Here is a 25,987-nt window from a genome sequence, read left to right on the forward strand (position 1 = left end):
TTAACTGCAAAGCTGACAGCTGAACGCTGTTTGACACAATTCTCCATAAATAATAAAGGATAACCTTAACAATTTCAACAGAAAAATGTACAATATTTATTTTATAAAAGTTCTGCCGAACTGTTTTCATTCCTCTCTTAGATCATTCACAAATCTAAAAACAAATTTGAATAATCCTTCAATATTGGCTGTTTTATTGAAAATATCGACCTTTCATTTGAGCAGATATTATTCTAACTGGTTCTATTTTGGCTGATGTTTGCACGTTTTAAGTGCAATCAAGCACAAAAACTGATAGAAATTCATGTTGGACACATTTAATACCTTCAGCAAAGACACACATCGCTGCATTGCCTGTATGCATTTTAATGGGTTCCCAGGATAAATGTACTTGTTGTTCTACAGGATATTTTAGGGGATAATTGTCAAAACAGGAATAGTTTGGTTCAGTGAAAATGTTCAGAGCAGCTATGCAGCCACGTAGATTCAGCTTCAAAGTAAGAGCGGCCAAGAAAAAAAAAAAAATCTCTGGCTAAGCCTTTTCTATAACATCATGTGGAAATAGTCACTTTCATATTTTTGGCAACAGTTTTCAATTGATTTAATCATGTTTTACTTTTGTTTTACTGCAGATCAGAGGAGTGATGTTAGAGCCACGGCTGGCTAACAGCAGCTCACTGACCGCAGTAGAAAACATTACAACAGGAATAAGTTTGACTTTAGTGTCAGACACGCTGGAATTGTCTGAGTTTTGATCTGTTTACAGGATTATGTGAACACAGAAAATTAGGAAACTTTTAACTGGTGAGAAAAGATCTTCTGCAGCTCCACACCTTATAGTTAACTAATATAATTAATCAAGCAGCATCCAATGTAGTACCTGTAACCTTCGTCTAACTTTAACCAGGTTGTCAGAGAGAAATAATCTATGACTGGTTTAATATCATCCAGAGGATTTTGGGGAAGCAGCTGATCTGCTGCGTTCTGCAGACACCATTACTGACATTTGTACGTTGATTTGTGGACAATCTAAGAGGAGGAAACAAATACAACCAGGCAGGACATTTATAAAATAAATATCGTACAAATTTCATTAACAATTGGTTTTTCTTCAAAAACTTTAAACAGCGTTCAGCTGTCAGCTTTGACGTTCTCAACAATATGAGCTGGAAGCGACTGCACTTTCCGGTGATGTGTGACGTCAGGTGAAAATGGTTACTATTATCTTACTTACACCCAGGTTACTTACAAAAGAATAAATATTCAATCAATTTTTAGTACATTTTTTTGACATTTTGTTGGTTTAGATCCCTTTTTCACAAAAAGCGGACAACTGTATCTGTGGTGTGGACCGTTGTCATGGTAACACGTGTCGTTGAGCCAGCTTAAGCTGCGCAGGCATACATGGTGATGGTCAAGATGGCGTAAATAAAGCATCAGTTCAGAGAGAAAGTTCACCTCTTACCACTTGTTTTGCTCCAGAATATGAGATAAATGTTTGTTTTGAAGAAGCCCGCGCAGTGACATAGAACACATTCAATTCAATTCAATCTTTATTTATAAAACAGTTTTCATGACCCGCGCCATCTTAAGGTGCTGTTCATAGGAAACATAAAAAAACATTTAAAACCAACAAGTGCCCAGTGGGCTATGTGACTGGAAGTTTTTTCTTTTTTTTTTTTAAGGAGTCCATCATAGACGTACTGTATCTAGTTGGTACAGTCCTAAACTTTCCAGGTACCGTTTTTCAGAAAAGACTAATTTATTTGTTTAACTCTTTAATAGTAAAGGTAAAGCCATCAACTCTGAAGTTTTACCAGGATCCAGACTTGTAGCTGCTGTTTGGAGCCCCCCCTAACCCTCTGAGGTGAACCTTTATCTGCTTCCTGTGTGTTTTTTTGGGATGATTAGTAATCGATCTCTACACATCGAAAGGGAAAAAACGTCTGGCTAACCATCACAGCAGTGCCTCCAAAATGTTACTCGATAGAAAGAAAACTAAAAGAGCTGTATCCTCATTGCTTATTTACTTAAATGACCCACGTTTCTAAACAGTTCAGAATATTAGACAGAGTTTGCAATGGAACATGGCTACACTGTTCATCTCTGCGAGGCGCTACCTATAAAACAGTGGATGCACACCGTGCACCTGCAAGCTTGATAGTCCAAAAGGCAAATTTACTTGATTCATTTGCCTAAAAATGAACAAATAAGTCAAAATTTTCAAATTCTTTATGTACAAATTGACAGTTTACATTTCACAAGTATTTAAAGAAATAAATAATTGACTGAAAGGAGAAACAAGGAAAATTCAAAGACCTGTTTTCTCATGGAGAGCTTTTACAAATGAGTGAAAAAGTCAAGTGCGTCTTTTACTGGTGTTTGGTGTGTTTTTAAACATAAGTGATCAATTTCTGAAGTGTTGGAACAAAGAAAAATTGAAGCACATTTATAACATAGCATGTCAGGAGATTGACAAGTTTACTCTAATATTTACCACCTGGCTGTTGTGCAGAGGAAGGACAACCTCTAAATGGAAGATTGCAGGTTTGATTCCTGCATTCTCTGTCCGCAGCACTGTGCTGCATGGCGCCCAAAGCGAAATGTGTTATTGTGAAATTTGTTATTTTCTTTATGGTTTTATTTATTACATTTTTTTACATTTTACAAGAAAAGAGTGGTGTGTCAAACTGTAAAAGAAAAAAAAATTGCAATTTGGCGCCCCTTCTAGCAGATGGCACCCTAGGCGGCCGCCTAGCTCACCTATGACCAGGGCCGGCTCTGCTCATCCATGTGTTGAAGTGCCCTTGGGCAGCCCGCATTGATGCTGGTGGCTACAGGTTGGCACCAGTGTAAGGTACAGTAGTTGAGTTGCCATCAGTGGGTGAATGGGACAGTACTTGTAAAGCTTTTTAGGTCTTCTAAGAAGGTAGTGAAGCAATAGGCAAGTATACACCATTTACCGTTCACCATGCTAATACCCCAAACAGAGTTCCTAGCAGAAAGCTAAGTGGCAGTTGCAGTCAGGACACCAGGGGTCCCTGTAGAGTCAGAGGAACTCCTGCAGGACACCACGACCCTTAATGTGGGCTGAGAGACGTGGAGGAGCACAGCTGCATTTTAAACAAAAGTACCAAGTTTTAAATTAATTTCTCACTGAAATGATTTTTAAAAAGCCAATATTGATATACAAATCAAAATAACAATTATTATCAGTTGTTTTCTTTTGGTCTTAGACTGTTATTTCTGTAGGTCTATTGAATAAAATAGAAGAATGACATTTTATTGCTGTAAAAAAACTGCACAAGTCATGAAGTCCTTCCAACTGAGGAAAGAAAGAGTCCAGATGGAAACATTTAGGAAAGCAAAAATACTGAACAAATTTTGATTATCTACTTGTTTTGTTATTGTTTTCTAAAACTTAAACACTTCAAAGTATCATACATTTAGTCACTAAGCATTCAAAATGTGTCATTGTTTAATTTAGATGTGTTCCTTTGCTTAACTTGCCATTTTTCAGATAAATGTAAGTAAATCCCAAGATCGGAGCAGATCTTGCACCAACCCCCATCAAACTCCTCTTCTGAGACCTGCCAAGGCCTTGTTCTGTATGTAAATTGTAAAAAAATGTGTCAGATTCGGCAGATCAGTTTCTTTCATGTAAAATATGTTGATATCAAATCTTTTCAAAACTCAAAAAACTTGTAAAGGGGTATTAGATTTGAAATGATTATAAAGACAAACCTTTAATCATTTTCACCTAAACATGTTCACTGTCAACACAGATGATGTTTGTGTCCAGGTCCAGCGCAAAGCCTAGCAGGCCATCCTGATCTTCAACCATCAGTTTTGATGCAGAAGTAGGAACCATTCAAGCTTTAATGTACAGTAATTTGTTTAAAGCTGCACTGCTCCTCCAGCAGATCCCTCAGGGTGCTCAGTGAAATCCTACAGGACGCTGTCAAAGCTCAATCAACACTGACTTCAGTCCTCTCAAGGTGCAAGACAACGAACAAAATAGTCAAATAAAATAAAAAACAAGATTAAAAAAAATAATATTTATAAATCAACTCCATCCAGATTATCCCAAGAAATAAAGCCTATTTATTCTCTCTGTTTTTGACAATTATTCTAAAAATGACATTCCAAGGGCTTCTAGAATAATACATGTTGTAATAAATTTAAGCACTTTTAACTCTTTGTACTTCACTTCTGTAATCTCAGAAAGAATAATCAAATCGGTGATTGATTGAATTCATTGTCTTCATAAAACACGACCTGAGTCAAAACATCAAAGTCACTTGCCTCCACATTTTGTCCTCTTTCACAGATTATGCTGGAAATTCAGTGTTTGCTTCTGAATTAAATGATTACTTGCATTAAAGTAATAATTGTAATTTTTACACTTAAAAAAACTGTTTTAAATCGGCAGGTTTTGAAATCATAAATGGTGTGACATAAATTTGGACTTTTAGCAGAAAACTCCTTTAGGAACGTTTGCTGTCTGAAGGCATTGAGAGAACCAAAAATACAGGGTGGGGGAGTTTTTAAAAATGGAACCATCTTTGGCGTGCATGAGAATCAAAGTTGATACGACAAAACAGAACACAATAATAATCACAATGTACAACATTTTACCTACAGAATATACAAAAAGACTTCTCTGGAAAGAGAAGGTACTGACTCTGGCAGTTTATGTGAAAATACAAACCAGTGTGTAAAAATACTGTAAAGCCTGTGAGACTGTAGCTTCAGTCTCAATGACAAACTGTAACAGCAGTTCTGTAAAGTGTTCAACTCACAGTAGCAACAGAACTCCAGCTAAGGAGTCCAGAGAAGATGCAAAGATGATGGCTCCTGTCCCCAGCATGAGAACATCCACCTGTGAACTCCGTTTATAGACACTTTAGAAAACCACCAGAGATACAGAGAATCTGGATCCTGGTTTAAATTTAGATATTTTAATGCATGGAAAAAGAAAATCACAGATATGACACAAATTGACAGCAGAGCGTTTGCTGCTCTAAGTTTAAAAGTTAGGACTTTGTTTCAATGAATCAAATAAAGAGAAAAGAGTTTGGTCGACGGTGGTTGATCCGTACGGGTGCCATGGGCTTTTGGGGATGTCTGGGTCCATCGAGGGTCACAGAGAGGAGCGGCTGCACTATAAAAAGAGTGCAGGTGTGTCTTGCAGCTTATACTACCACCTTAAGGGACGTAGTGAAAATCTATGACTGTTGTACGTCTGGTCGGTGTATTTTCAAGTATTTGTAAGGAAAATGGAAGTTGCGCACACTCTAATCATTAGTAAGGTTTCCAAATGTTGCATGCATGGGGTGTGCAGGTGATACTCAAGTACCCACAGGACGCCTGTGGGATATCCACACAAACTACACTCTGTCTAATCTCCTCATTTCTAATAGTCTGGCAAGGGGTGCGTACTTTTTATGTGAAAAGCACTAAAGGGGTTTCTGCTACGTGTGCAGGAGTTTGGGGGAGAGAAAAAAGAAAATCTTATTTACCTTTGCATGTTGTAACATGCCCATTGAAAAGAATATGTGTGACTATTTTTGCGCAACAGGCTCAATGGGTTGCTTATGATCTTAAAATTTTGTTGGGGTGACCTTTGTGCCCCATACAGGTTTCCCCATTTACACACACAGACGGCCCATATCCACCCGTTAGAGTTATAAACTACTGAATTGAAACCCCCAAGCTAGCAAAGGTAACAAAAAACAAACATATTTTGGGAAGTGTCTTTTAGCAGAAAAAAATGAAACAGAAGAAGACCCCTCCTCTTCAAAATAAAAGAAATTTAACAGACAAAAAGGGAGTCTTTACTCAAAATATGGATTTATTTTGACAGTTGGCATCTGATTTTGTAGCTTCCACTTTGACAGCTATATATGGGTTAGGGGAAAATCTATATTACATTTTATTGGTTTCTACTAGGGATGTAAAAGATACAGATACATATAAAAAAAATCAATTAACTGCTGGGAGTAACAGCAGTATTGGTTGAAAACCACAGATATGAACCAGGAGACCAGGAGACCAGGCTCGGTGACAGGAACTTTAAACATTTAATAAAGAAACTGAAACAAAAACCCATGGGAGCACTGAAAAGGTGGAAAAGAAGAGGAGATGACCTGACGAGGAAGAACTGGAAACCAGAAACTTAAATAGACTGAGGGGTAATTAACTGAAATGAAGACGGCTGTGAACCTTGACAAACATGAAACTGATGTGACTGAAGGACAAATCAAAACAGAATATGACCTAAACCATAACAGAACTGACAAAAACAAAACAAGTCCACAATCCTCACAATAACAGGAACTGGGTTCTCTGCCACTGCAGTCCACATCAAGTCAGGCCGTATCAGGTGGGACTTCCTGCATGTTCAAGCCACGTCATGCCATGTTCACTGAATCTGTTGAGGGCCATCCTTCCTGTTCCTGTGGAGGTCACCGGAGCCACTCCTCTTCATGTCCGTTCTTGAGAAGGGTTACCTGGAGCGCTCTTTACTGTTTCTGGCTGCAGGAACCCTGAAAGTTTTCTGGACTTGTTTTATGTTCTGTTTCTCCATGTCCCCTTCCGCAAGTGTTTTTTTGATTTGATTTGGGGCATCTGGGATCTGCCCTTTTGGGGAGGGGTACTGTGAGGATTGTGAACTTTGGTTCAGTTTTTGTCAGTCATGTTCTGTTTCAAGTTTGTTTACTTTGTTAATTTTTTGTTCTATTATTTTGTTATGTGTAGTTAAGTTCTTCTTTCACTTTCAGCTTATCCCTTTCAGGGTCCCCACAGCGTAACAGCACCCAATGTTTCGCATCAGTGATTTGGCAGAGTTTTTACGCCGGATGCCCTTCCTGACACAACCCTGTACTTGAGGGGCACAGGGACCCAGTTAGGCAGCAGCGTCAAGGGTCTTGCCTAAGGACCCAATCTGGGTGGGGATCAGTGGACAACCCTGGGGTTTAGGTCGGAAGTGTTTTATTTATTTATTTTTACTACACTTGGGTTTGGTTTAGCCTTTTAGTATTTAAGGGGGCATTTCCTTGTTTGAAGAGGGTTTCCTGGTTGAGGGTCATGTCTTCTGTAAGAACTGGTTTTGAAGAAAAATAAAATGACAGAATTCTGGTTGTTTTTGAATATGTCTCATTTTTTCCAAGACCACAGCTCCTCTCATGTGCCAACATACTGAGAGCCATCTTGGAAAGGAGATTATCCATGACCAAAAACTCGAAATTTCTCAGAGGGGTTTTGTCATGTTTGAGTTCATTTATTAAATGTTTTAGGTTAATGCCACCAAGCTTGGTTTCCTGCATTTTGGGTTCACCACCACCTCATCCTGACAGTTTGAAGCTGTTATTTACTTTAAACGTTTAGTTTTTGTCAATTAAAATAAATTCCCTGTTAAAATGAATGTTCATTTGTAGTTTTAAATCCAAAATGAATAACCATTTAGGTAAAAGAACTGGACATTATTGCATCGCCACAAGGTCAGTTGAATCTTTTACGTATCGATTTATCAACCATGTTTGGAAATGTGTTTCAAGTCATGAGAGGGAAAAATACATAATAAACCTTGCATGAAATCTAGTGTTCATATAAAGTTTAGACCAGCTCCAGATATTTTACAGAGGATGAAGATAAACTTTACCTTCAAAAGTTAGAGGAGACTGTGGACCAGTAGATGTGAATGTGGGTGTGTGATTGTATGACCCTGTGACAGACTGTCTAGAGTGTGCCCTGCTCTCGCCCAGCAGCGGCCGGGACAGGCACCGACAGGCCAAAGCTCTAAAAAGGATTCAGCAGGTTCTGAAGATGGATGGATAACTACAAAAGTCATATCTGTGATTCTTTTGTCCAGAAAAGCAGTCAAATGTGTCCAAAGTTCTTTTTTCAGGTTTTGCAATGAAACTGAAATGTTTTGTGCTGAAATGTGTTTCATAAAAACATCTGATAACTACAGCAGTCGCACACGTGTACATGCGTGTACACATCCACACACAGACACAGGAATTAAATGAAGACATAAATTGTCCAAAAAAAAAAACCCACATCCTGAACGGATTCACAGACTCCTCACAGTTTTCTGGCTGAGGGGGACGGGGGCCGGTTTAGAGCAGTGAGCTGGTGGGACTGCCGGGCAGAGGGGGGGTACGGCTGTGGGGGGGACTGGTGTGCACAGGAAGCAGGTCGTAGTGACTTGGGATGTGGCTGTTCCTGGGCAGGTCGTATGGGTTGTGAGGGTATCCGGGAGGTCCAGGAGTCTGCAGCAAACTGACGGTGGGCTCTGGGGAGAGAAACAGCAGAAACGGCTATTCCAGCAGTCACTGGTCTCCAGCTCTGGAGGATCAGCAGCCTGGTCAAGACCAGAGACCAGATCCACTATCCAGTCTAATAAAAACATCACTATTTTCCAAAGACGGATTATTAGCGAGCCGGAAAAAGGAAAACTGGGAAATATTCTTCCTAATTTATTGTTATCTGAAATCGGACAAAATAAAATTTTATTTACTTCAATTAAATTAGCCAAAAGACTTTTAAATGGCGTGTCCACATTTCATGAAAACATGCAGTAGAGATCAACAATCCAGCCATCCATCCATTTTCCTGACCGCTACTTCCCTTTCGGGGTCACGGGGGTGCCGGAGCCTATCCCGGCTACTGAAGGGCGAAGGCGGGGTACACCCTGGACAGGTCGCCAGTCTGTCGCAGGGCAGATCAACAATCCCCCCTGGTAAAAAGTTATATTATTGTGCACAAAGAATCTAAGGAAAGATGGAAAAATCTTCTAAAGGCATCAGAAGAGACATTCTTTTAATATGACAAAAAAGGGTCTGTGCAATGGTGTGTGCAAAAGTTTGGGCACCATGCAGAGTTTGTGGTATGCCCCGCCCCCTTTAGAAAAGCTGAGACCTCACAGTGAACCAGGTGATTTCAAAGAGTTTAAATAATCTGAGTCATGTGACCTCACTCCACCAATCAGCATCATGGGTTCTTCCAGCAGTTGTCTAGAACACTGAAAGTGGAAAACGTTGATGCTCACAAAGCAGGAGAAGGCTGTAAGAAGATAGTAAAGCGTTTTCAGATGCTAATATTCTCTGTTCTTAATCACACCTCAGAATCCACACCGTCTTCCTTTAGGAGGCAGAAACTGAAGGTTTTACAGTGGCCTTCCCAATCACCTCAAGATCATTGAAAATCTATGGCTAGACCTGAACAGAGCAGAGAGTAACAGACATCCCAGAAGTCTCAGAGAACAGGAAGACTTTTGTAAAGAAGAATGGATGAAGATTCCTCAAACAAGAACTGAGAGTTTCTTGGCTGGATATGAAAAGGCTTTTTCAAGCTGTGATACTTGCCAAGGGGGACAGTACAAGGTACTAACTCTGCTGGGTGCATGAACTTTTGCACACACCATTATTTTGTCTTCTGTTGTTTTGAAGGCTAAATGATGGATATAAAGACTTTTTGACATGTTAAAAGAACATCTCATCAGTCATTTGATGCCTTTAGAAGAGTTTTCAATCTTTAATTGGGTTCTTTATGCACAATAATAGAACATTTTACCAGGGAAGCAAACTTTTGATCCCCAGTGTAGTTAAAAAACGTTATCCATTTATCTACTAAATGACCTTACTGTATTTCAAATGTGATGCTGCTGTTGGTCTTGGAATTCTTGGACAGAGTCAAAAGTTGTACTTCGCTGCACCGAGGTTATGAGTTTCAGGAGTTTGGGTGAAATCTGGTTCAATGTGAGAGTGGATGGGTGTGTGATTGAGGCCCTGTGACAGACTGGAGACCTGTCCAGGGTGAACCCCGCCTTCGGCTATCAGTAGCCGGGATAGGCCCCGGCACCCCTGCGACCCCGACAGGGACAAAGCGGTCAAGAAAATGGATGGAATGATGTAGATCAGGGGTGTCAAACTCAATCGCACATGGGTGTTGCAGAAGCGTTGCAGAACTTTGAGGATGGAAAAACTGTGGTGAAAATGTTCAGGATTTGTTGTTAAATGATAAAAAAGCAGTGATGTTTATGCTTTTTATGATGTTTATGTTACTTCTGAACTTAACCAGAAAGTTGAAAAAAAAAAAACACGGTCTAAAGGAACAAACACCATTTCTTTCCATTTAAATATTTGTGTTTTTATCAGTTTTGTTGATTCTGATCTACCGTTCTAAATAAAGATATAAATGGTGGAGATTTAATAAGAGGCAGAGGTGCGATCACGTCGCGGTCCTCAGACGTACCCATGTCGTACACGTTCTTGGCGGGGATGCTGGCCGTAGTTGCGTTGGTGCTGATGACGGCGGCTGAGTAACAGTGAGCTCGGTGTTGGTGGTGAACCGGTGCCTTCATCTCCACGTAGCTGCTCTCCAAGTGTTTGCACAGGGCGGGGGGGTCGTTGATGGTGGCGTATGGGTTCTCGCTGTTTAAGGAGCATGTGCTGGACAAAGTGCCCTTCATGTAGTCTGCAGAGAGAGATACAGTCAACAGATAAACACAAACGCTGTGAAGAACTCACTGCTTGAGAGACCCTAAAGAGAATTCATGTTAGACAAAACACGACATCCAACAGCTGAAAGCTGCAGACAAGCAGCATCCAGTCCTGAAGGAGCTTTTGGGTTCAGAGCAGGAGGAGGAGGAAAACATGGAGAGGAGTGGGTTAGACCTGCAAACACATCTGTGAGCACGAGCAGGGAAACATGGAAGTTCAGCTCCGAGGCCCGGCTGAGCTATCCCACCACAAAACACAAAGAGGAGAAGTTCAGTCAGGTGTGTGAGAGGGTCTGTGCAGGCCGAGGTTTGATTCCAGAGCACCCACATGTACCTCTGTAGCATGGCTCGACGTGGTAGCTGAAGCGCCGGTCGATGCAGCAAATGCCTGCATTAAAAGAAAACAATTAAAACGTTCAGAAAAGAAGCAGTTACTGTGATTTAGATTTAAACTTGTTCACAAGCAGCATGTGGAGTCAGAAAGCAGATCTTATCAGGTTTTATGTACTAGTTCCTCCACAAACGATGATTATAAACCAAAAGCTTACAACCTGACAGTGGTTGTCCGGCATTCTTGTAGGACAACACTGACTGGTAGGGTTTGTTAACCCTTTAACAGGTGAGGCGTCATTGGTGACACTTAATATACCACCAGCTCAGTGGCCTTGTGGTAGAGTGTCCACCCTGAGATTGGAAATTCGTGGGTTCAAATCCCGGCCAAGTCATACCAAAGACTGTAAAAATGGGACACTTAGGAGTTGGATTGGGAGGTTAAACCACCAAATGTTTCCCGAGCACAGCTGTGTCTGCAGCTCACCGCTCCCTCAGGGGATGGGTCAAATGTGGAGAACAAATTTCACACACTTAGGTGCATGACAAATAGTGGAACTTTAACTTTAACTTCTTTGAAGAAATGACTGAAATGCACAATTCTGCCACTAGAGGGAGCAATGGAAACGCAAGACTGGTATGACAAGAGATCAAGACATAAATAACGAATCTTTGCCAGCGCGTGCCACGTCTGGGTAAGATGCAGTTTAACTTAGTTTAATCTTTCATCAGTTTACACATTTATATTTTAGCCAGGGAGCTTAATTTTTTTCCATAGGCCCCTGTTGAGTTTACTATTGGGATTACTTCGATGTCAGATGTAAAATATTAAGTATAAAATTGAATAAACATTTTCATGTTTTCTATTTGAAATCCTTTGGTCTCTATGAATGAATGTGTAATAAGTGATTAGGCTTCAATGCTGGCTGAAGAATATTTTCCAACTGAGAAACAAAAAAAAAACAAAGCTACAGATAACAAGTTAACCTTAGATTATTTATTGTTACTGGTCCGACCCCCTTGAGGTCAGACGGATTGAATGTGACCCCTGTACCAAAGTGAGTTTGATTCCCCTGGACGAGAGTGTGATGTATGGACGGCGTACGACAGCATCACCTGTACGTCATCAGTGCGTGGAACTACACATGTGCTCCTATGAACTACACCTGTGCTCCTATGAACTACACCTGTGCTCTCTATTTAGCCGCCCTTCTTAACGACTCTCCACAGACTGGACAATCCAAGAACCTGCAGCACCCGTGCAGGTCGGCACCTCACTACCACCCCATCACCACCACCCCCATAATGGTGCACAGTAATAAGGCTTTGTCGAGAGGTGCAGAAAAGTCTGAAAGACTGACCCGGTTCGCTGAAGTTGCAGTAGGTCCCCCACTCTGGAGCGCTGTTCCTGTTTCCCTTCTTTGAGGTAATCTGGAAAGCACAGATGTTTAGTGTGCAAGGAAAATGAGCCTGATGTTTCCCTGCACCAAATCACCAAAATGAAATCAATTTATAGAGGAAAGCGCCATAGGAACTCATCGCTGTGATAATGTGGCCGCTTTGAATTATTTTTGTTTTGTAGCTTTGTAGCTACACAATAACTTTGTGGTTGTAACAAACAACAAATTGACATCAGTTTTGGTTTGTACATGTAGTCCTTTTCATTTCGGTAAAGACTCCATGACTCCATACACAGTTAAAGGAACAAACTTTGTCGAGTTTGCAGTCGTGAAGCCAGTCGTGACTCAACATGTTTAGATGTGCAAGTTTTAGGTTGTTTTTTTTGTTTTTTTTATTATTTCCTTTCTCATGTGCCACCATATCAATAATAAACAACAGTCAACCATACATAATAAAACAAAACAGAGTAACACACAAGTGAAGGGAGCATGACAAAGACCAGGTCTTCTTATTCATGGCCCTTTGTGGTTTCAGCCCAGGGGGCCAAACATCTGAAACGTCTGTAAACCAAACCAACATGCAGCACTAGTGGATCTGTAGACCTCTGTCATACCTTTGGGGCGGTCCTCTTGTCCGGTTTGGCGTAGTGCATGCACGTCCCCAGAGTGCGGTAGCTTGGGTTGGAGAAGCAGCCAGCTGCAGAGCCGTTGCTGGGGGAGGACTCTGCAGAGGAAAGCAGACCTGCACACTGCAGCCCTGCTGCCAGCATGAAACATCAACACATGCTCTGACATCCGGAGCATGACACTGAAATGCATTCACACATTCTGCACTTGAATAAAAGGAGAAGAAGGGTCGGCGGTCCTCTGGGAACATCCGTCTCCATCTGAGCTGAAAATACTGGCTAATCAGTTCAACATAAACACACAAACTCCATCTTTGCATTGCTGTAGAAGAGGGAAGTCAGGTGAGGCGGCGCCGTCTTACCTGACAGGGAGTAGTCTGTGGAACTGATGTGCAGGGCGGGGGTGTAGGCCACATTCGGCACATGCTGACCCTTCTCTTGTTGTCGGTAGCGGAACCACACAACCAAAGACAGCATGGCGGCGATGAGAAGAAGCAGGAAGACAATGCCCAGGATAGTGCCTGCCGACTGCCGCTCCGACGCCAGTGACGGGCTGATCTTGGTGTAGGGGTTCAGCTCCTCCATCACCAGAGACGCTGTTGGAGCGCACAAAAGGTTCTGATGTTTGAAAGTAGGTCCTCAAACTGCAGACTGATGCAGCATCAAAAATCTGGTTTAACTTTTGAAAAAGAAAAAGCAATCATTTCCCCTAAATTGTCTTACTGGACACACAAACTTAATTTCCCTCCGAACCCAGGGGTCTGCAACCTTTCACACTAAAAGAGCCATTTGGTCCAGTTTCTTACCAAACAAAACCCAGAGAGAGCCACAAAATTCCACCTCACTTTTAGAAAAATAGACTTAGTGTTTTGTTACTATGAAAAAATACATCTTGAAAATGTTGCTTTTAAATCTTCACAAAAAAAGATTTATGACAGTCTTCTATATTCAACAATTTTAACTTTGTTATCACAAGTTCATTTCAAAATAAAAGAAGATCCTAGTGCTGTAACAGGTTTACTTGAATTAGAAATGTAAGAAAACATTTTTCAATTTTTATGACTTGGGTGTATCATCAGTTTTCTACTTTTATTTTCTAACATAAACATAACATTGGTGAACAATCCAGTTTATTATTTTTTTATTCTTTTTATTCTTGAAGCTGTTTGCTGAAGATGCTGAAGAAATTTATTTTAATTGCATGAACGTGCTGAATGTTTTGATACCAAACTTGCATAATTTGCAGAAAGTGCACAAAGAATCTGAAGAATTTCATGAAAAAAATTGCAATGTTGCTAAAATATTACCTTAACTTCAAATTGCTTAAAAAACCTCAGAAGATGCCAAATTAGCTAAAAAGCTTTAACATTGCTAGAATACTAGCTTAGCTCAGAATTAGCTCAAAAATCCTCAATAGATGCCAAATTAGCCAAAAAATATTAGCACATTGCTAAAATGATAGCTAAACTCAAAATTAGTCTTAAAATCCTCAGTAGCATTGATATGCTTAACATACTGAACGTTTTGCAGCTCAGACCATCTCAAAAGAAGGGTCAGAGAAAGATACCTGGACCGAACCAGGCTCCGTTAGGGTCCATTCCGACAGAAAATTTGTTTTGGAAATATCAGAGGAAAGGAACCCTGGTTCACTTTAACACTAGAATCCCTGGAACTTTCAGCTTCTGCTGCAATGCCCCCCTCCCCTTCTCAAAGTGGTGTTGTGGTGATCACCTTAAACCATCAACGATGACTTCCTGATGTCGCAATGCAGATGTAAGGTTTAAATTTGCAGGTGAAAGAAGTATTTTTAACACAGACAAATACAATAAATGACAAACTGGTGACATGGGGAAGAGGGGAGGGTTGATACATTTTGGATGCTTTTAAACCATGAACATTGTGTTTACTTTTAAAATTTTATTTTTACCTCAAAACTGTTCAATGCAGGGGAAATAAATATTTTTAACACAGACAAATACAATTAATGACAAACTGGTGACATGAGGGGAGGGGTTGATCCATTTTTGATGCCTCTAAACCATCAACAATGACTTCCCGATTGCGCAATGCAGAATGTCATGTTTAAATTTAAGTTTGACATGCATTCCAGATTCCGCCACTAGACGGTAAAGTGGTCATGGCTGCGGACTCACATTCAGAAGGTCTTGGGTTCGAATCCCGCTCAGTAATAGTCCAAGTTAAATATTTGTTTTTACTTTTAAATTTAGTTTTTACCTCAAAACTGTTCACTGCAGGTGAAAGAAATATTTTTAACACAGACAAATGCCTTTAAACCATCAACAATGACTTCCTGATTGCGCAATGCAGAATGTCATGTTTAAATTTAAGTTTGACATGCATTCCAGATTCCGCCACTAGACGGTCAAGTGGTTATGGCTGCGGACTCACATTCAGAAAGTCATGGGTTCGAATCCCGCTCAAATTTGCGCAGGCTTAGGACTTCTAGTGTTAAGTGCACCAAATGTGTCCAGTCTGAATACACCCTAAGGAACTTTAGACTGATTTAGGCTGTTAAAGGGACATCAAAGACAAAAAAGAAAAAAAAAAATTCTGGTTACTATCTGGTGTGCACCAGATGGTAACTGGTGTGCACCAGATACTATACATGAGATCTCACCCTGGTCACAGCGGATCCCTTTGAAGCCGATGCTGCAGTAGCAGGTTCCCGTCACATAGTCACAGGTGGCGTTGTTCATGCACTCACACAGCTGCTGGCAGCCGTAGCCGAAGGTCCCCGCCGGACACTCTACACGAGACAGTGAGAATGTGTGTGTGGCTACAGCCAACGACAAGGTTGAAGAGACACCACCGTGTTGAGCACTCACTGAGCTCGCAGCTTTCCCCCATAAAGCCCGTCCTGCAGGAGCAGCGCCCCGACACGTGGTCGCAGTCCGCCCCGTTCTGGCAGCGGCAGACCTCGGCACACTCAGACCCGTAGAAGCCTGTCGGACAGCCTGCATGCAAACATGCAAAGAAAACAAAATGATGTTGTACCACGAGAAAGAAGAGGCAGAAGAAACCATCACACTCAAACAAGGAGTCAAAGTTTGGTTCTCTCTCTCTGCTTCCCCAATTGTGGAAGTGCTCTTCGGCAAGACACTGATGCCCACATTGGTACTGGTGTAATGGTCATGAGTGTGTTAAGCACTTGGCATCTGGTGATGGTGGAAAGTGCTCAGGTGAACATACTCTTCACCTCTGATTATCTGGATCAGTTATGTGAAACTACCAAAAAGCTGGAAAATATACAGTACTCTCTAAAAAAGGAAACTGTAAAATTAAAGTTGGTGAGTTATGCAGATAAATACCACCTTTTGTTTCCATCTCTGCATTTAAATGCATGCGGACATTTGCAGAGAAGCATTTTTTACAGCTTTGGGGAGCTGTGGATCAGCTTTGCTGTCAAACCTCCTTGTCTTTGCTAGCTCTGTGTTAAAGCTCAGCTTCTTTCAGTGGTTCTGAAGCTCACTTCCGGAGAGAAATAAAAGTTTCAAAAGCTTTAAACTACCAGTATTTCTTCATAGTAATCTCTGTAGGTTAACTGACTGCCACTAGATGGGGCTGTTGTCACAAGTGAGAGCAGAAAAGGAGAGACTGTCCGTAAAAGTGCTGTTTGCTTTTTATATCAAAATATTTCACTATGAGGCATAAAATGTAAAAGTTCAACAGCAAATCAACCTCTTCTAGAAGTTTTGTTAAACTACTTAGTATTTTTAATGCCTTGATAGAATTTACATCAAATAAATCATCTTTACATGTCAATTGAAAGCATGCTAATTTAAATTCAAAATTAAAACTGTTCATAAATGTTCAATAAATAGGCTAAATCACATATGTCAAAGTCATCTTGTGCTTATTTAGAACTTGTGTAATTTTGACATAATAGATTTTTATGAAGAGTAAAATATTGAAAGTTATTTGTGGAATTGAGTTTGAAACCTCTGGGCTAAATCTATATGTAAATGTGGAATCAAAATTGAAATGTTACATTTGAAACTCAATCTAAAACCGAAATGTTTGGAAAATATATTCATTTGGCTGATTAACGGAGTCTTTAAAGGCAACCCCACCGTAAGACGCGACAGTGGGAGAACATCCTCTCTTCAAGAGGATAACACTTATGGAACTATGGAAGTTTTTTAGTTCCATCAGACTCTGAATTTTTTTTAACCCCTGAATTTTTAAAAAACTTCCATAAAAAACTGTAATGGCAGGTGATCAGGTGCTGAGCAGGGGTGCTACCAGTGATTCTATCCAACCATTTGACTCAAGCAACACAATTTAAATCTTTAATTCTTTTACACATATGCTCCAGTATGAGAAAAATGCTACAAGAATGTGTTAAAAACACAATTTTTGTTGGAGTGGGTCTTTAGGTACTTTTGTTACTATGTCAACACAATGGTTCATTTTTACCACAAACGTTCACATTGTGTGCAGATAATAAAACGAGCAAAAATACACATTTCTGATCTGTGATGATTTCAGTCCCTTTATCGTGTGTTTGAAAAATCTACAATTTTCCCAGTTGGATTTGAATAACTATCCATTGTGACAACTTCAAGCTTGTGCTTCTTCAGGTTTGGTGTCTCCACGCTTGGTTTAGATCCATCCTTGTCTTCGTTCCTTTTGTTGAAGGCATGACTGTCAGCTCCTCTGTAATTTTAAGGTTTGTTATTCCATGACCAAACACTACAGCAGTAGCTGAACTGTGTCACAGACTTCAGGACTCTGGTTGAAAGCCAAGGAGAGAAAACAAAAATCAAAATAGTCTGTTTCACAGTTACAGTTAAAGTTACAGATTGCCCTGAATGTCCTCGTCATGGTTCCAATGGACAGCAGAACCAGTACAAATACTTTTTTTAGGGCAGGAGAGCACTCTATGACAAACTCCTCTTCCATTAATGGCTTCCTGCTTTTAGCATTTTGTGGTAAATCAGAAAGCTGGTCTTCATTTCTGGATGCGTGAAGCTTGGTTAACCCTTTAACACTGGAGCTCCAGTGTTTATGTTCTTTGATTTACTGTAAGTTTTCAACCGTTAGCACGATTAACGTCATTCCAGTAGATTTTACTGGTCTTATTGGTCAAAAAGTCTTATTTTGAAGGAGAAAAGTGGCTCGTTGAGCCTTCAAAATAGGCCTTCCTGTGTCACATAGAATCATCACAATGCAGAGAATATAGGACCATATAAAGAGTAAAAAAAACAAAACAATTATTTAACAGTTTGTGGTGAATCTCTGCCAGAAATGCATAAACCTAACAAACCAAAATTAGCTCAGAGCTAGTTTGTTTTTTGTGTTGTTTTTTTTGTTTGTTTTTGTTTTTTTAAGAAAAAGGGGGCACCTATAATACTTCAATTTGTTTAAAAGAATAAAATCTGCCTATAAACCCTTGAAAATGAATTTTGGTTGTGCTTACTGGCCTCATATTGAGTTATTTTGTGGTACACAGCGATCACAAATCTGTCACAATGTTGTAGCTCAATTCTTAAACTATGAACTGCTTTATGGATTGTTGGAACATCATGGATAGGATCATTATCATCATGAGCCTCACAGACTGATACGTGATGTTCTTCAACTGTTTGTGAAATGATAGAATAAAGATTGAGTTCACTTTTCTCACTATACTATTTAAAATTAAAAACTTTATTTTTTTTACTGAGAGAACCACAATGGAGGGATAAAAGAGCCACGTGTGACTCCGGAGCCCCAGGTTGCAGACCCCTGGTCTAGGTCTTCCTTTCAAATGTGCAACACTTTGATTGAACTTTGATGACCCAAACTCTGATGAAAACAGGAGCCTTGCTATTATTTTTGATGGAAATGTTTAGTTTAGGTAGCAGACATCATTGATTGACATCCAGGTGGATATATATCACAATCCGTTAGAGCAAAAGCCACACCCGCATGCCATGACCATATGAAACCATAAAGCTAGTGCATACTCCTCCCCTCCTGGCACTGGGGGGGGCGTGGAACCAGCAGTGTACTCCTTTTAGTGTGTATGCAGTAAGACTATGCCGCGCTGCTATTTAATCTGCCTATGTTTACTGTTCATTGGTTGGTCATCAATGGTGCTCGACACCCGGAGCTCCGAACAACTTTGATCCAACTTTTGATAACTTTAAATAAACATTTTAAATGTAGTTTTTGAGGCTAGCAGAGGAACACTTCGCAGTATGCATGTGTGTTGGTGCATGCGTGTGTCGTACGCTGTGTGCAGTAGAGTCCTGTCCATCCTGAGCTGCAGTTACACTCTCCGTCCACAGGGTTGCAGTAAGCTCCGTTGTGGCAGTTGCATGTGTGGATGCAGTCCAGGCCCCAAGAACCCAGAGGACACACTGCAGACAAGCACAAACAATTCCGTTCCATTCTATTTATAAAACCAAATTACACGACACAATTGTCTCAACCAGTAATTGTCCAAAAACATTAAGTTAATCATAACATATCAACAATAGCTGATTACTAAACTAAACAGACTAAACAAACTGGAACACAGTCCAACTCAGGAAAAGGGGCTGAAGCTTATTTCAGGTGATTGTCAAACTGCAAAAGGCCCAACTGCAAACTCATGTTTTAAAGAATCAGTAATTCATCACTGTTCACATTTTTTTTTTTGAGAAAATCCCTAATAGATGAAATGACACAGTGATGCAGTGATTTTAGACCCTAAAAAAGCATTTTTCTTTCATCCCAAAAAAGGAAGTACTGTTTGACTTAGAGAGACTTTAAAATATGTTTTTGATGCAATTCACCTTTTTTAAAAATTACAAGTCGTGTTAAGAAGTAATACAAGAAATAATCAGCCAATTTTTTTACAAATCAAGAACAGAAAACCCCTGAAGAGCAGGGGTGGAGTGCAACAACTTTTCAGCCTGGGGGTTTAATGGCCAAGACCAGCCCATTTCACGCCATATGAAAAATTAGTCAAGCATTTAGAAAGTAATATAAATGTTTTATTACAGTTCGGGAAAAAAAATCATTAATAGAAAAATAATAACAAATAATTATAATAAAAACCTGGGGTTTAAAAAAAATATTGCTCTGAATAAAAATGTGAATGAAAAACATCACCATAATAACTCCAGAAGAAGTGAACTGGTTTCTACATCATGTTGTTTCTGTTTGTCCATGCAAAGACCCATCTTTTAATTTGATTACAATTGAGAACTGGATACCAAAGATGTCTAACAAAATGTGATATATAATATATCGATCTGTACATCAGAGAAGAAAAATCAGTTCCTGGTTGCTGTCTTTAATCCTGTGATTGGCACAGTTTTAGTTATGACTGGTTAATATATGTTTGGTCACAGATTTGCAGGAAACGGTAAATATTAATCTTTAAAACCACCTACAGATTTATAGAATTCAACATGGCTGGAATAAATAAAAAGAAATTTCATACATGCAGGCTCACAATTAATTTTAAGTGGCCATTTCACCCAAACCTTTTCAGGAGCGCGCTGCTGGACGGTCTCCTGTCAGCTTAGTGCGTGCAGCAGGGGGCGCCAATTCTTTGGTTTTAGGCAGTTCAAAACACCGTGATATAACAGATAGTAGAAAACAGTTGCACAGGTTTGTTTTTTTCACCATGAAGTGCTGAGCTGGCACCCCCTTTGAATTGCCGCCGGTACTGGTCGTTCCTAAGACCGCTGCTGCTTCCTACCCATTTTTATTCACTAATCATCCGTCTGCTCCGCCTCTCTGTCCGGCCTCAACTTTTAGGTAGAAGTGCGCTCTGGTGGACTCAGTGTGAGAAATGAAAGTGGGTGTTTGTGTCAAATTGTAGCTCCCAAACTGACGTTGCTGTCTCTTAAAGGGTCGGGGCCATTCAGAGTGAACACCGCTACAGAGATTCATTCATGCTCCACCATGATTATTTTTCCTTGACGGCGACTGACCGGTCCATGAATGAAGCGGCCCACTGGGAATACTCCAAACTCTCTCCATAACCCCCTGCTGAAGAGTGTGTGTAGGTGTGTGTTGTCAGTTTTGATTGAGTCTTTCTCTGCAGTAAAGATGATGTTTAAACTCACCCTTGGAGCAGTCGTGTCCCACCCACCCCGGGTAACACTGACACGAGCCGTCGATGGGGTTGCAGGTGCTGTTGTTGGTGCACGAGCAGGTCTCACCACAGTTCTTACCATACTTTCCACTGGGACACACTGCAAATTCAAACACAGACATGAAAACTATGATCTGCACAGAAAGGGAAAAGTGTTGCGATATAAAGATTTTAAGCTTCAAGTCTTCATTTGACAGTAAAATGTCATGGATGTACACAGGCACTCTTTTGGGGGTTTATTTTAAGAGTAAAAAACGATAAAGACAGCTTAAATTGGAGGGTAGAAGGCATCTAGATCTGAAAGTAAAGAGAAATGAAAGAAGTATTTTTTAGCTCTGATTGGCACCCGATCCACAGGAACCATTGTGATGAGCTGATTGCCTCATCTGTCGGCCGCACATGTAAAAAATGACTCTCTTTCAGAATAAGTTAGTTAAAGTCCAGCATATCTCTTTCATCGTTCCCAATATTTTTAAGTTCAGCTGAAAAGGAGAGCAAGGCACCACTGACTAGAAACTAGAACCGACATTGCTTTGGAGGCAAGAGAGTCCAAAAGTTCTGGAGAATAAAGACAAGGACTTCAGAGGTTCAGCTCACAGCAAAGACAATTAAGAGGCGTACAGAAGAGTCTGAAAAATGGTCTACTACATATGAGGGCTGAGGGCAAAAGAGACTTCCAGACTGGAATCAAAGATGCTGAACAGAAAGATCTGAGCATTAAAGATGGAGTCGTCCACATGAAACTGCAAGGCTCCAGAGGAGGCTTTTGTAAAAAACAAAGTAAATGGGGAAATGTGTTCACTGAACCCTTCTGCTGTGTTTCTGAGTGAGGAGGCATAACTGGGTGAAACAGTACAGAACAGCAGAAACAGGGCCTCTGAGGTCAATGACACCATCTCACATGAAAAACAAAACAAAGCATCTGCAGATCTCATCTAAGCAGTTTCTGCTCACAACAAGCTCAAAAGAAAAAAACAAAGGACAATGGTTTGGGTTTTAGAACAATTTCAGAACTTTATAAAAGTTTCTAATTAGACATTTTTTAAGCTTAAAACAAAATGTACAAACATTCCCGTGTACACTTCCAAACATTTAAGGGACCACCATGAAAAAAAAATCAACTTTTTGAGGATTTAATTGTATTATACTGATCATTCCTCACTGTAAAGAACCCCAAATGGTATTTTGATCCGTTCATGCATTTCTGAGTAATCCGCCAAAAACCTGCAGTGTCAGCAGCAGCCCCTCCCATACCCACGAAAACAAGCGGGTGCCAGAAAAACACTTTTCCCCTCGAAGCTAGCAGATCAAGCTAGCGGTGATCAGCTAGCTTCACAGTAACATTCTAGCACTTACAGCCAGTGCTAATCAGAACATAATAGAATGTTCTCATCATTTCAGTGAATCCTGAAATGTTCATTTTGTGACCAGATTTTACAGCAAACTAAACCCATTAGCCATCATCACTTGGTCGGTGAACGCCGGGGCTAGTAAAGGCAGATACACAACATGCACATCCATCTTTGCAAAAATGATGATTTCAGTTTTTGTTGGTGTCACGCTGAAGAGGCTGCTGGCTCTAAGTTGACGTCATGAAATGGGCGGCACCAATTACCATCTCTGGTAATATAACTCTATGGGCGGCACCCACAGGGAGGGAAAGGCGGAGCCACAGAGATTGAGTCGTTTTACTTCCGGGTAGAAAAATAACTGATAATTCATAAATAATTAGTTTTTTAGTTTTCCAAAGGTAATATATGATCACATAGTATATGGATATAGTTTACTCTGAAAGGTTTAAGAAAATCAAGGTATAGTCCAGGGATAGGCAATCGAGGGCCGTAGTGTCTGGATGATTTCCAGATGTCCAAGCTTTACACATGACAGATTACCTGGTTCAGGTGTGTCCAGCCAATTAGAACATGCCAGAGCAGAGTCTGTTAGAAAACCTGCAGGAATGCGGCCCTCGAGGCCTGGAGTTGCCTATCCCTGGTATAAGCCATTTAAGACTTGATAATGGGAAAAATGTGTTCGTTCATATCTCTGAAAAATAGCCTAGAATTCATCATTTCTTCCCGGCTGTGTAAACTTATAAACACAACTGTATGAGCGGAAAAATCTGAAACGTTTCCCCATATGACACATCATGGGTTTTTTTTATAAAGAATTTGCTGAAAAGGAAGTGGGTTTGGAGGCTAATAAGATTTAATCAAACAGAAGTCAGAGTTTTGTGTTTCACCTGCATTGTGACGTTATGCTGTCACAGCATGAGTCATCATTTTACAGCCAGATGGAGCCAAGATGTAAATGGCTTTTATAAGGGGGGTTTTCTTACTTGATTCATGCTCAAACTTCTTTACAGTTTCAGTCCCATTCAGCCATGCACACACACATTTAACATATTGATGGCGTCAACCTGTAACCGCCAGGAGGAATGCAGGGACCCCAAGGACACTTTGACACATGGATGGGCAAGGCGGAACTAAACCTGCGATCCTTAGATAACAGATCATCTGTCAGCTTAACAACGAGGCAGCATAGCCTGATCACAAGATGGAGGGTTAGTACAGATTTATGGGCGGTCCGCTAAGACTGAAAAAGATAACGTATTTTCAATTTGCGCATGTGCAGTAAGAGTAGGTAGGACAAAATCACATGTAAGAAGGATTTATAGAACACATGCAGCTTTAGTGAAAACTCAGACAACAGTTACAGCAGATCTTTAGCTCAGACGTCAACAATCCTTTCACATATGGTGGTGTAACTCGCCCAGTGCACGCCGTCGGTCACAAAGACGCGCTCTATTTCGCTTTTGATCAAACACTATTCAGGGCTTAATCCAAGTGACCTGCACAGTCATGCGCAGGCAGTAAATATATTGGAAAAACGTGTAAAGTTTAGCTGTGAGGAGCACGGACTTTGATCAAACCGTTTGGTGGCATTTATTAATCAAAACTCCATGCAGAAATAAGACATCTCCACACAGGTATCAAACATTCCTCCAAGACAATCCAGACCCCTGTAAGCGCTTCTCTGCTCCCGCACGCTCGTGTTTTAGCCTCCCTGCGAGCAGAAAAAGTCATCACCGGAGAGAGACTGTCTGCATCCTGGTCCTCATGCACGAGTGATGCGTGCACTAATTGAGCAGTGTTGAATCCCCGTGACTTGAGCAGTCACGCGCAGGCAGGAAAAACGTGTGCCTAAAGTTTGTCTTTTTCACTGCGCAGCACGCAACCAGGTATGTGGGGATTGCTGACTTTCCTGAGCGCTAAAATCAGACGTGCGCTCCATTGTAGTTCCAGCTGCACGGAGGAAAAACTTTCAATTTTAGCACATGACTTAGTAATATGATCATCCCCTGAACGAACAAGAAAAATCCTCTGTGTGTTTTCAAGACTGCGCAGGCGCTCGTAATGGTGCTGGCCGGGTAAAGCTTGCTCTCTGACATGCTGGCCCATCTTTATGTGGTTGTTGCACTAAGGTGGGTTTCTCCAGTAACGTGAGATGACGTAAACTTTACCGCCATGTACATTGTTTCCCAAGAGCACAATTGCCAGGATCACTGTTTGTCACCCACCTGTCCCTTAAAATGCTCACAGCCTGATCATTTGTCTCCTCGCCGCTCCAGTGTCAGCGAGAAATGGTTCGACAGTCAATCAATCAGAGACCTTTCAAAGTTGCACAAGTACATTTTGCAGATTTTGGAACTTGGTACACACAAAAGGCACACTGGATTATTAGGTGAATGGCTGATTTTTGAAAAAAAGTTTAGGCTTTTAAGTGTGTCTTATAGTGCAGGAAATATTAGAGATGTCCCGATCCGATCATGTGATCAAAAATCGGGCCCCATTATGTGGTTGATGACTAGATCGATTTCGGATGTTGTCCTTCGATCAGTATCGGATATTTCATTTATTCCTATTATAATCAGCGGTTTATATTTCAATCTTATTATTCCGGATAAATACTCCACTAGAAGTCTCCATGTCATGAAAAGATGACAAAACGTTGTTGCCGTAAATCACAGCAGCATACAGCAGCAGTTTAAACAGGAGGCTAACAAAAACAATTCAGTTAAGCTAGCTAGATGTTCGGCGATTCAGACTTCTGGGATCAATAACTCTTTTACAAACACTTGTACACTACAAGTGTCTCTATTGGTTTGTCTTAACGTAAACAACAACCTCTAAAGGCATTTCAGCAAAAATGTGGGTTTTTGATTGTGTTTTGTCTGTTTGTGCTGCCGAGCAGATGCTAACTGTTCTAAGCTAAATGCTAGCTCTATGAGTTAACTCAAGACTCGAGCTGTCCTTTGATATGCCTGTTTTATTTATCTGACAGAGAAATAACAGTTAAGAAAATTAACTACTGTGGTAATAAAACCCAAAAATGTGATGTCTTAAGAACTTAAAAAAGAAGCACATAATCTTAAAAAAAAACAAAAACAAACTAAGAAATGGTTCTAATGATATCAGCTAGTCTATCATCCATTTCATGCAAAAACAAAGTCATAATTTATTTTTAAGAATTCTAAATGAGAACAGGAATCACATTTGGTCAAAAATGTTCAATAGCTCTAAAGATTTTAAAGCTAAAGTCACTAAACTTTATCACATGACTAATTATCACTTATATAACAAGAAAATAGTATTTTTCCCCTAGTTTATATTTGCTCTATTTTTACTTGTTTATTAAAGCTACTTCACAGAATTATTCTATTTAAGTTTTTAATGATAACAGAAGGTTAATGAAATATAAATAAGGGACAACACTAATCTGTTTATTCAATTTATTCATGTTTTAAATGTCTTATAAAAGTATCAGATCAGGACTCGGTATCGGCAGATACACAAAATCAAATGACTCGGAATCGGATCGGGCCCCAAAAAAATTGGGACATTCCTAGAAAATATTCCCACTTTTGCATAGATAAAGTCTTGAAAAGTACTTTTTAGTAACTTCTAAAGTAACTGAGTTTATGTGGAGTGTTCTGTTTGGCTGTTTTCACTCCTAAGATTGACTTTTGACC

The 25,987-nt window shown here is 40.3% G+C and overlaps 1 protein-coding gene across 2 annotated transcripts in view; it reads right to left on the reverse strand.

Moving 5' to 3' along the window:
* Positions 1-6,891: 6,891 nt before the first annotated feature.
* LOC112140290 (multiple epidermal growth factor-like domains protein 11) overlaps positions 6,892-25,987 on the reverse strand; it is a 131,640-nt gene continuing 112,544 nt past the window's right edge. Inside the window, exons 17-26 of one of the 2 annotated variants that reach the window (XM_024263200.2) lie at positions 20,930-21,058; positions 19,100-19,228; positions 15,710-15,838; positions 15,502-15,630; positions 13,226-13,459; positions 12,852-12,994; positions 12,199-12,268; positions 10,842-10,895; positions 10,261-10,482; positions 6,892-8,299 (exon numbers count right to left, since the gene is read on the reverse strand). In XM_024263200.2, coding sequence (XP_024118968.1) covers positions 8,124-8,299; positions 10,261-10,482; positions 10,842-10,895; positions 12,199-12,268; positions 12,852-12,994; positions 13,226-13,459; positions 15,502-15,630; positions 15,710-15,838; positions 19,100-19,228; positions 20,930-21,058 — 1,415 coding nt within the window. In that variant the 3' untranslated portion in view covers positions 6,892-8,123. The remainder of the gene's footprint in view (positions 8,300-10,260; positions 10,483-10,841; positions 10,896-12,198; positions 12,269-12,851; positions 12,995-13,225; positions 13,460-15,501; positions 15,631-15,709; positions 15,839-19,099; positions 19,229-20,929; positions 21,059-25,987) is intronic. The other variant, XM_036217354.1, reaches the window with a different exon arrangement.

Source organism: Oryzias melastigma, linkage group LG3 (assembly GCF_002922805.2).
Source record: "Oryzias melastigma strain HK-1 linkage group LG3, ASM292280v2, whole genome shotgun sequence".
In the NCBI taxonomy this organism is placed as follows: domain Eukaryota; kingdom Metazoa; phylum Chordata; class Actinopteri; order Beloniformes; family Adrianichthyidae; genus Oryzias; species Oryzias melastigma.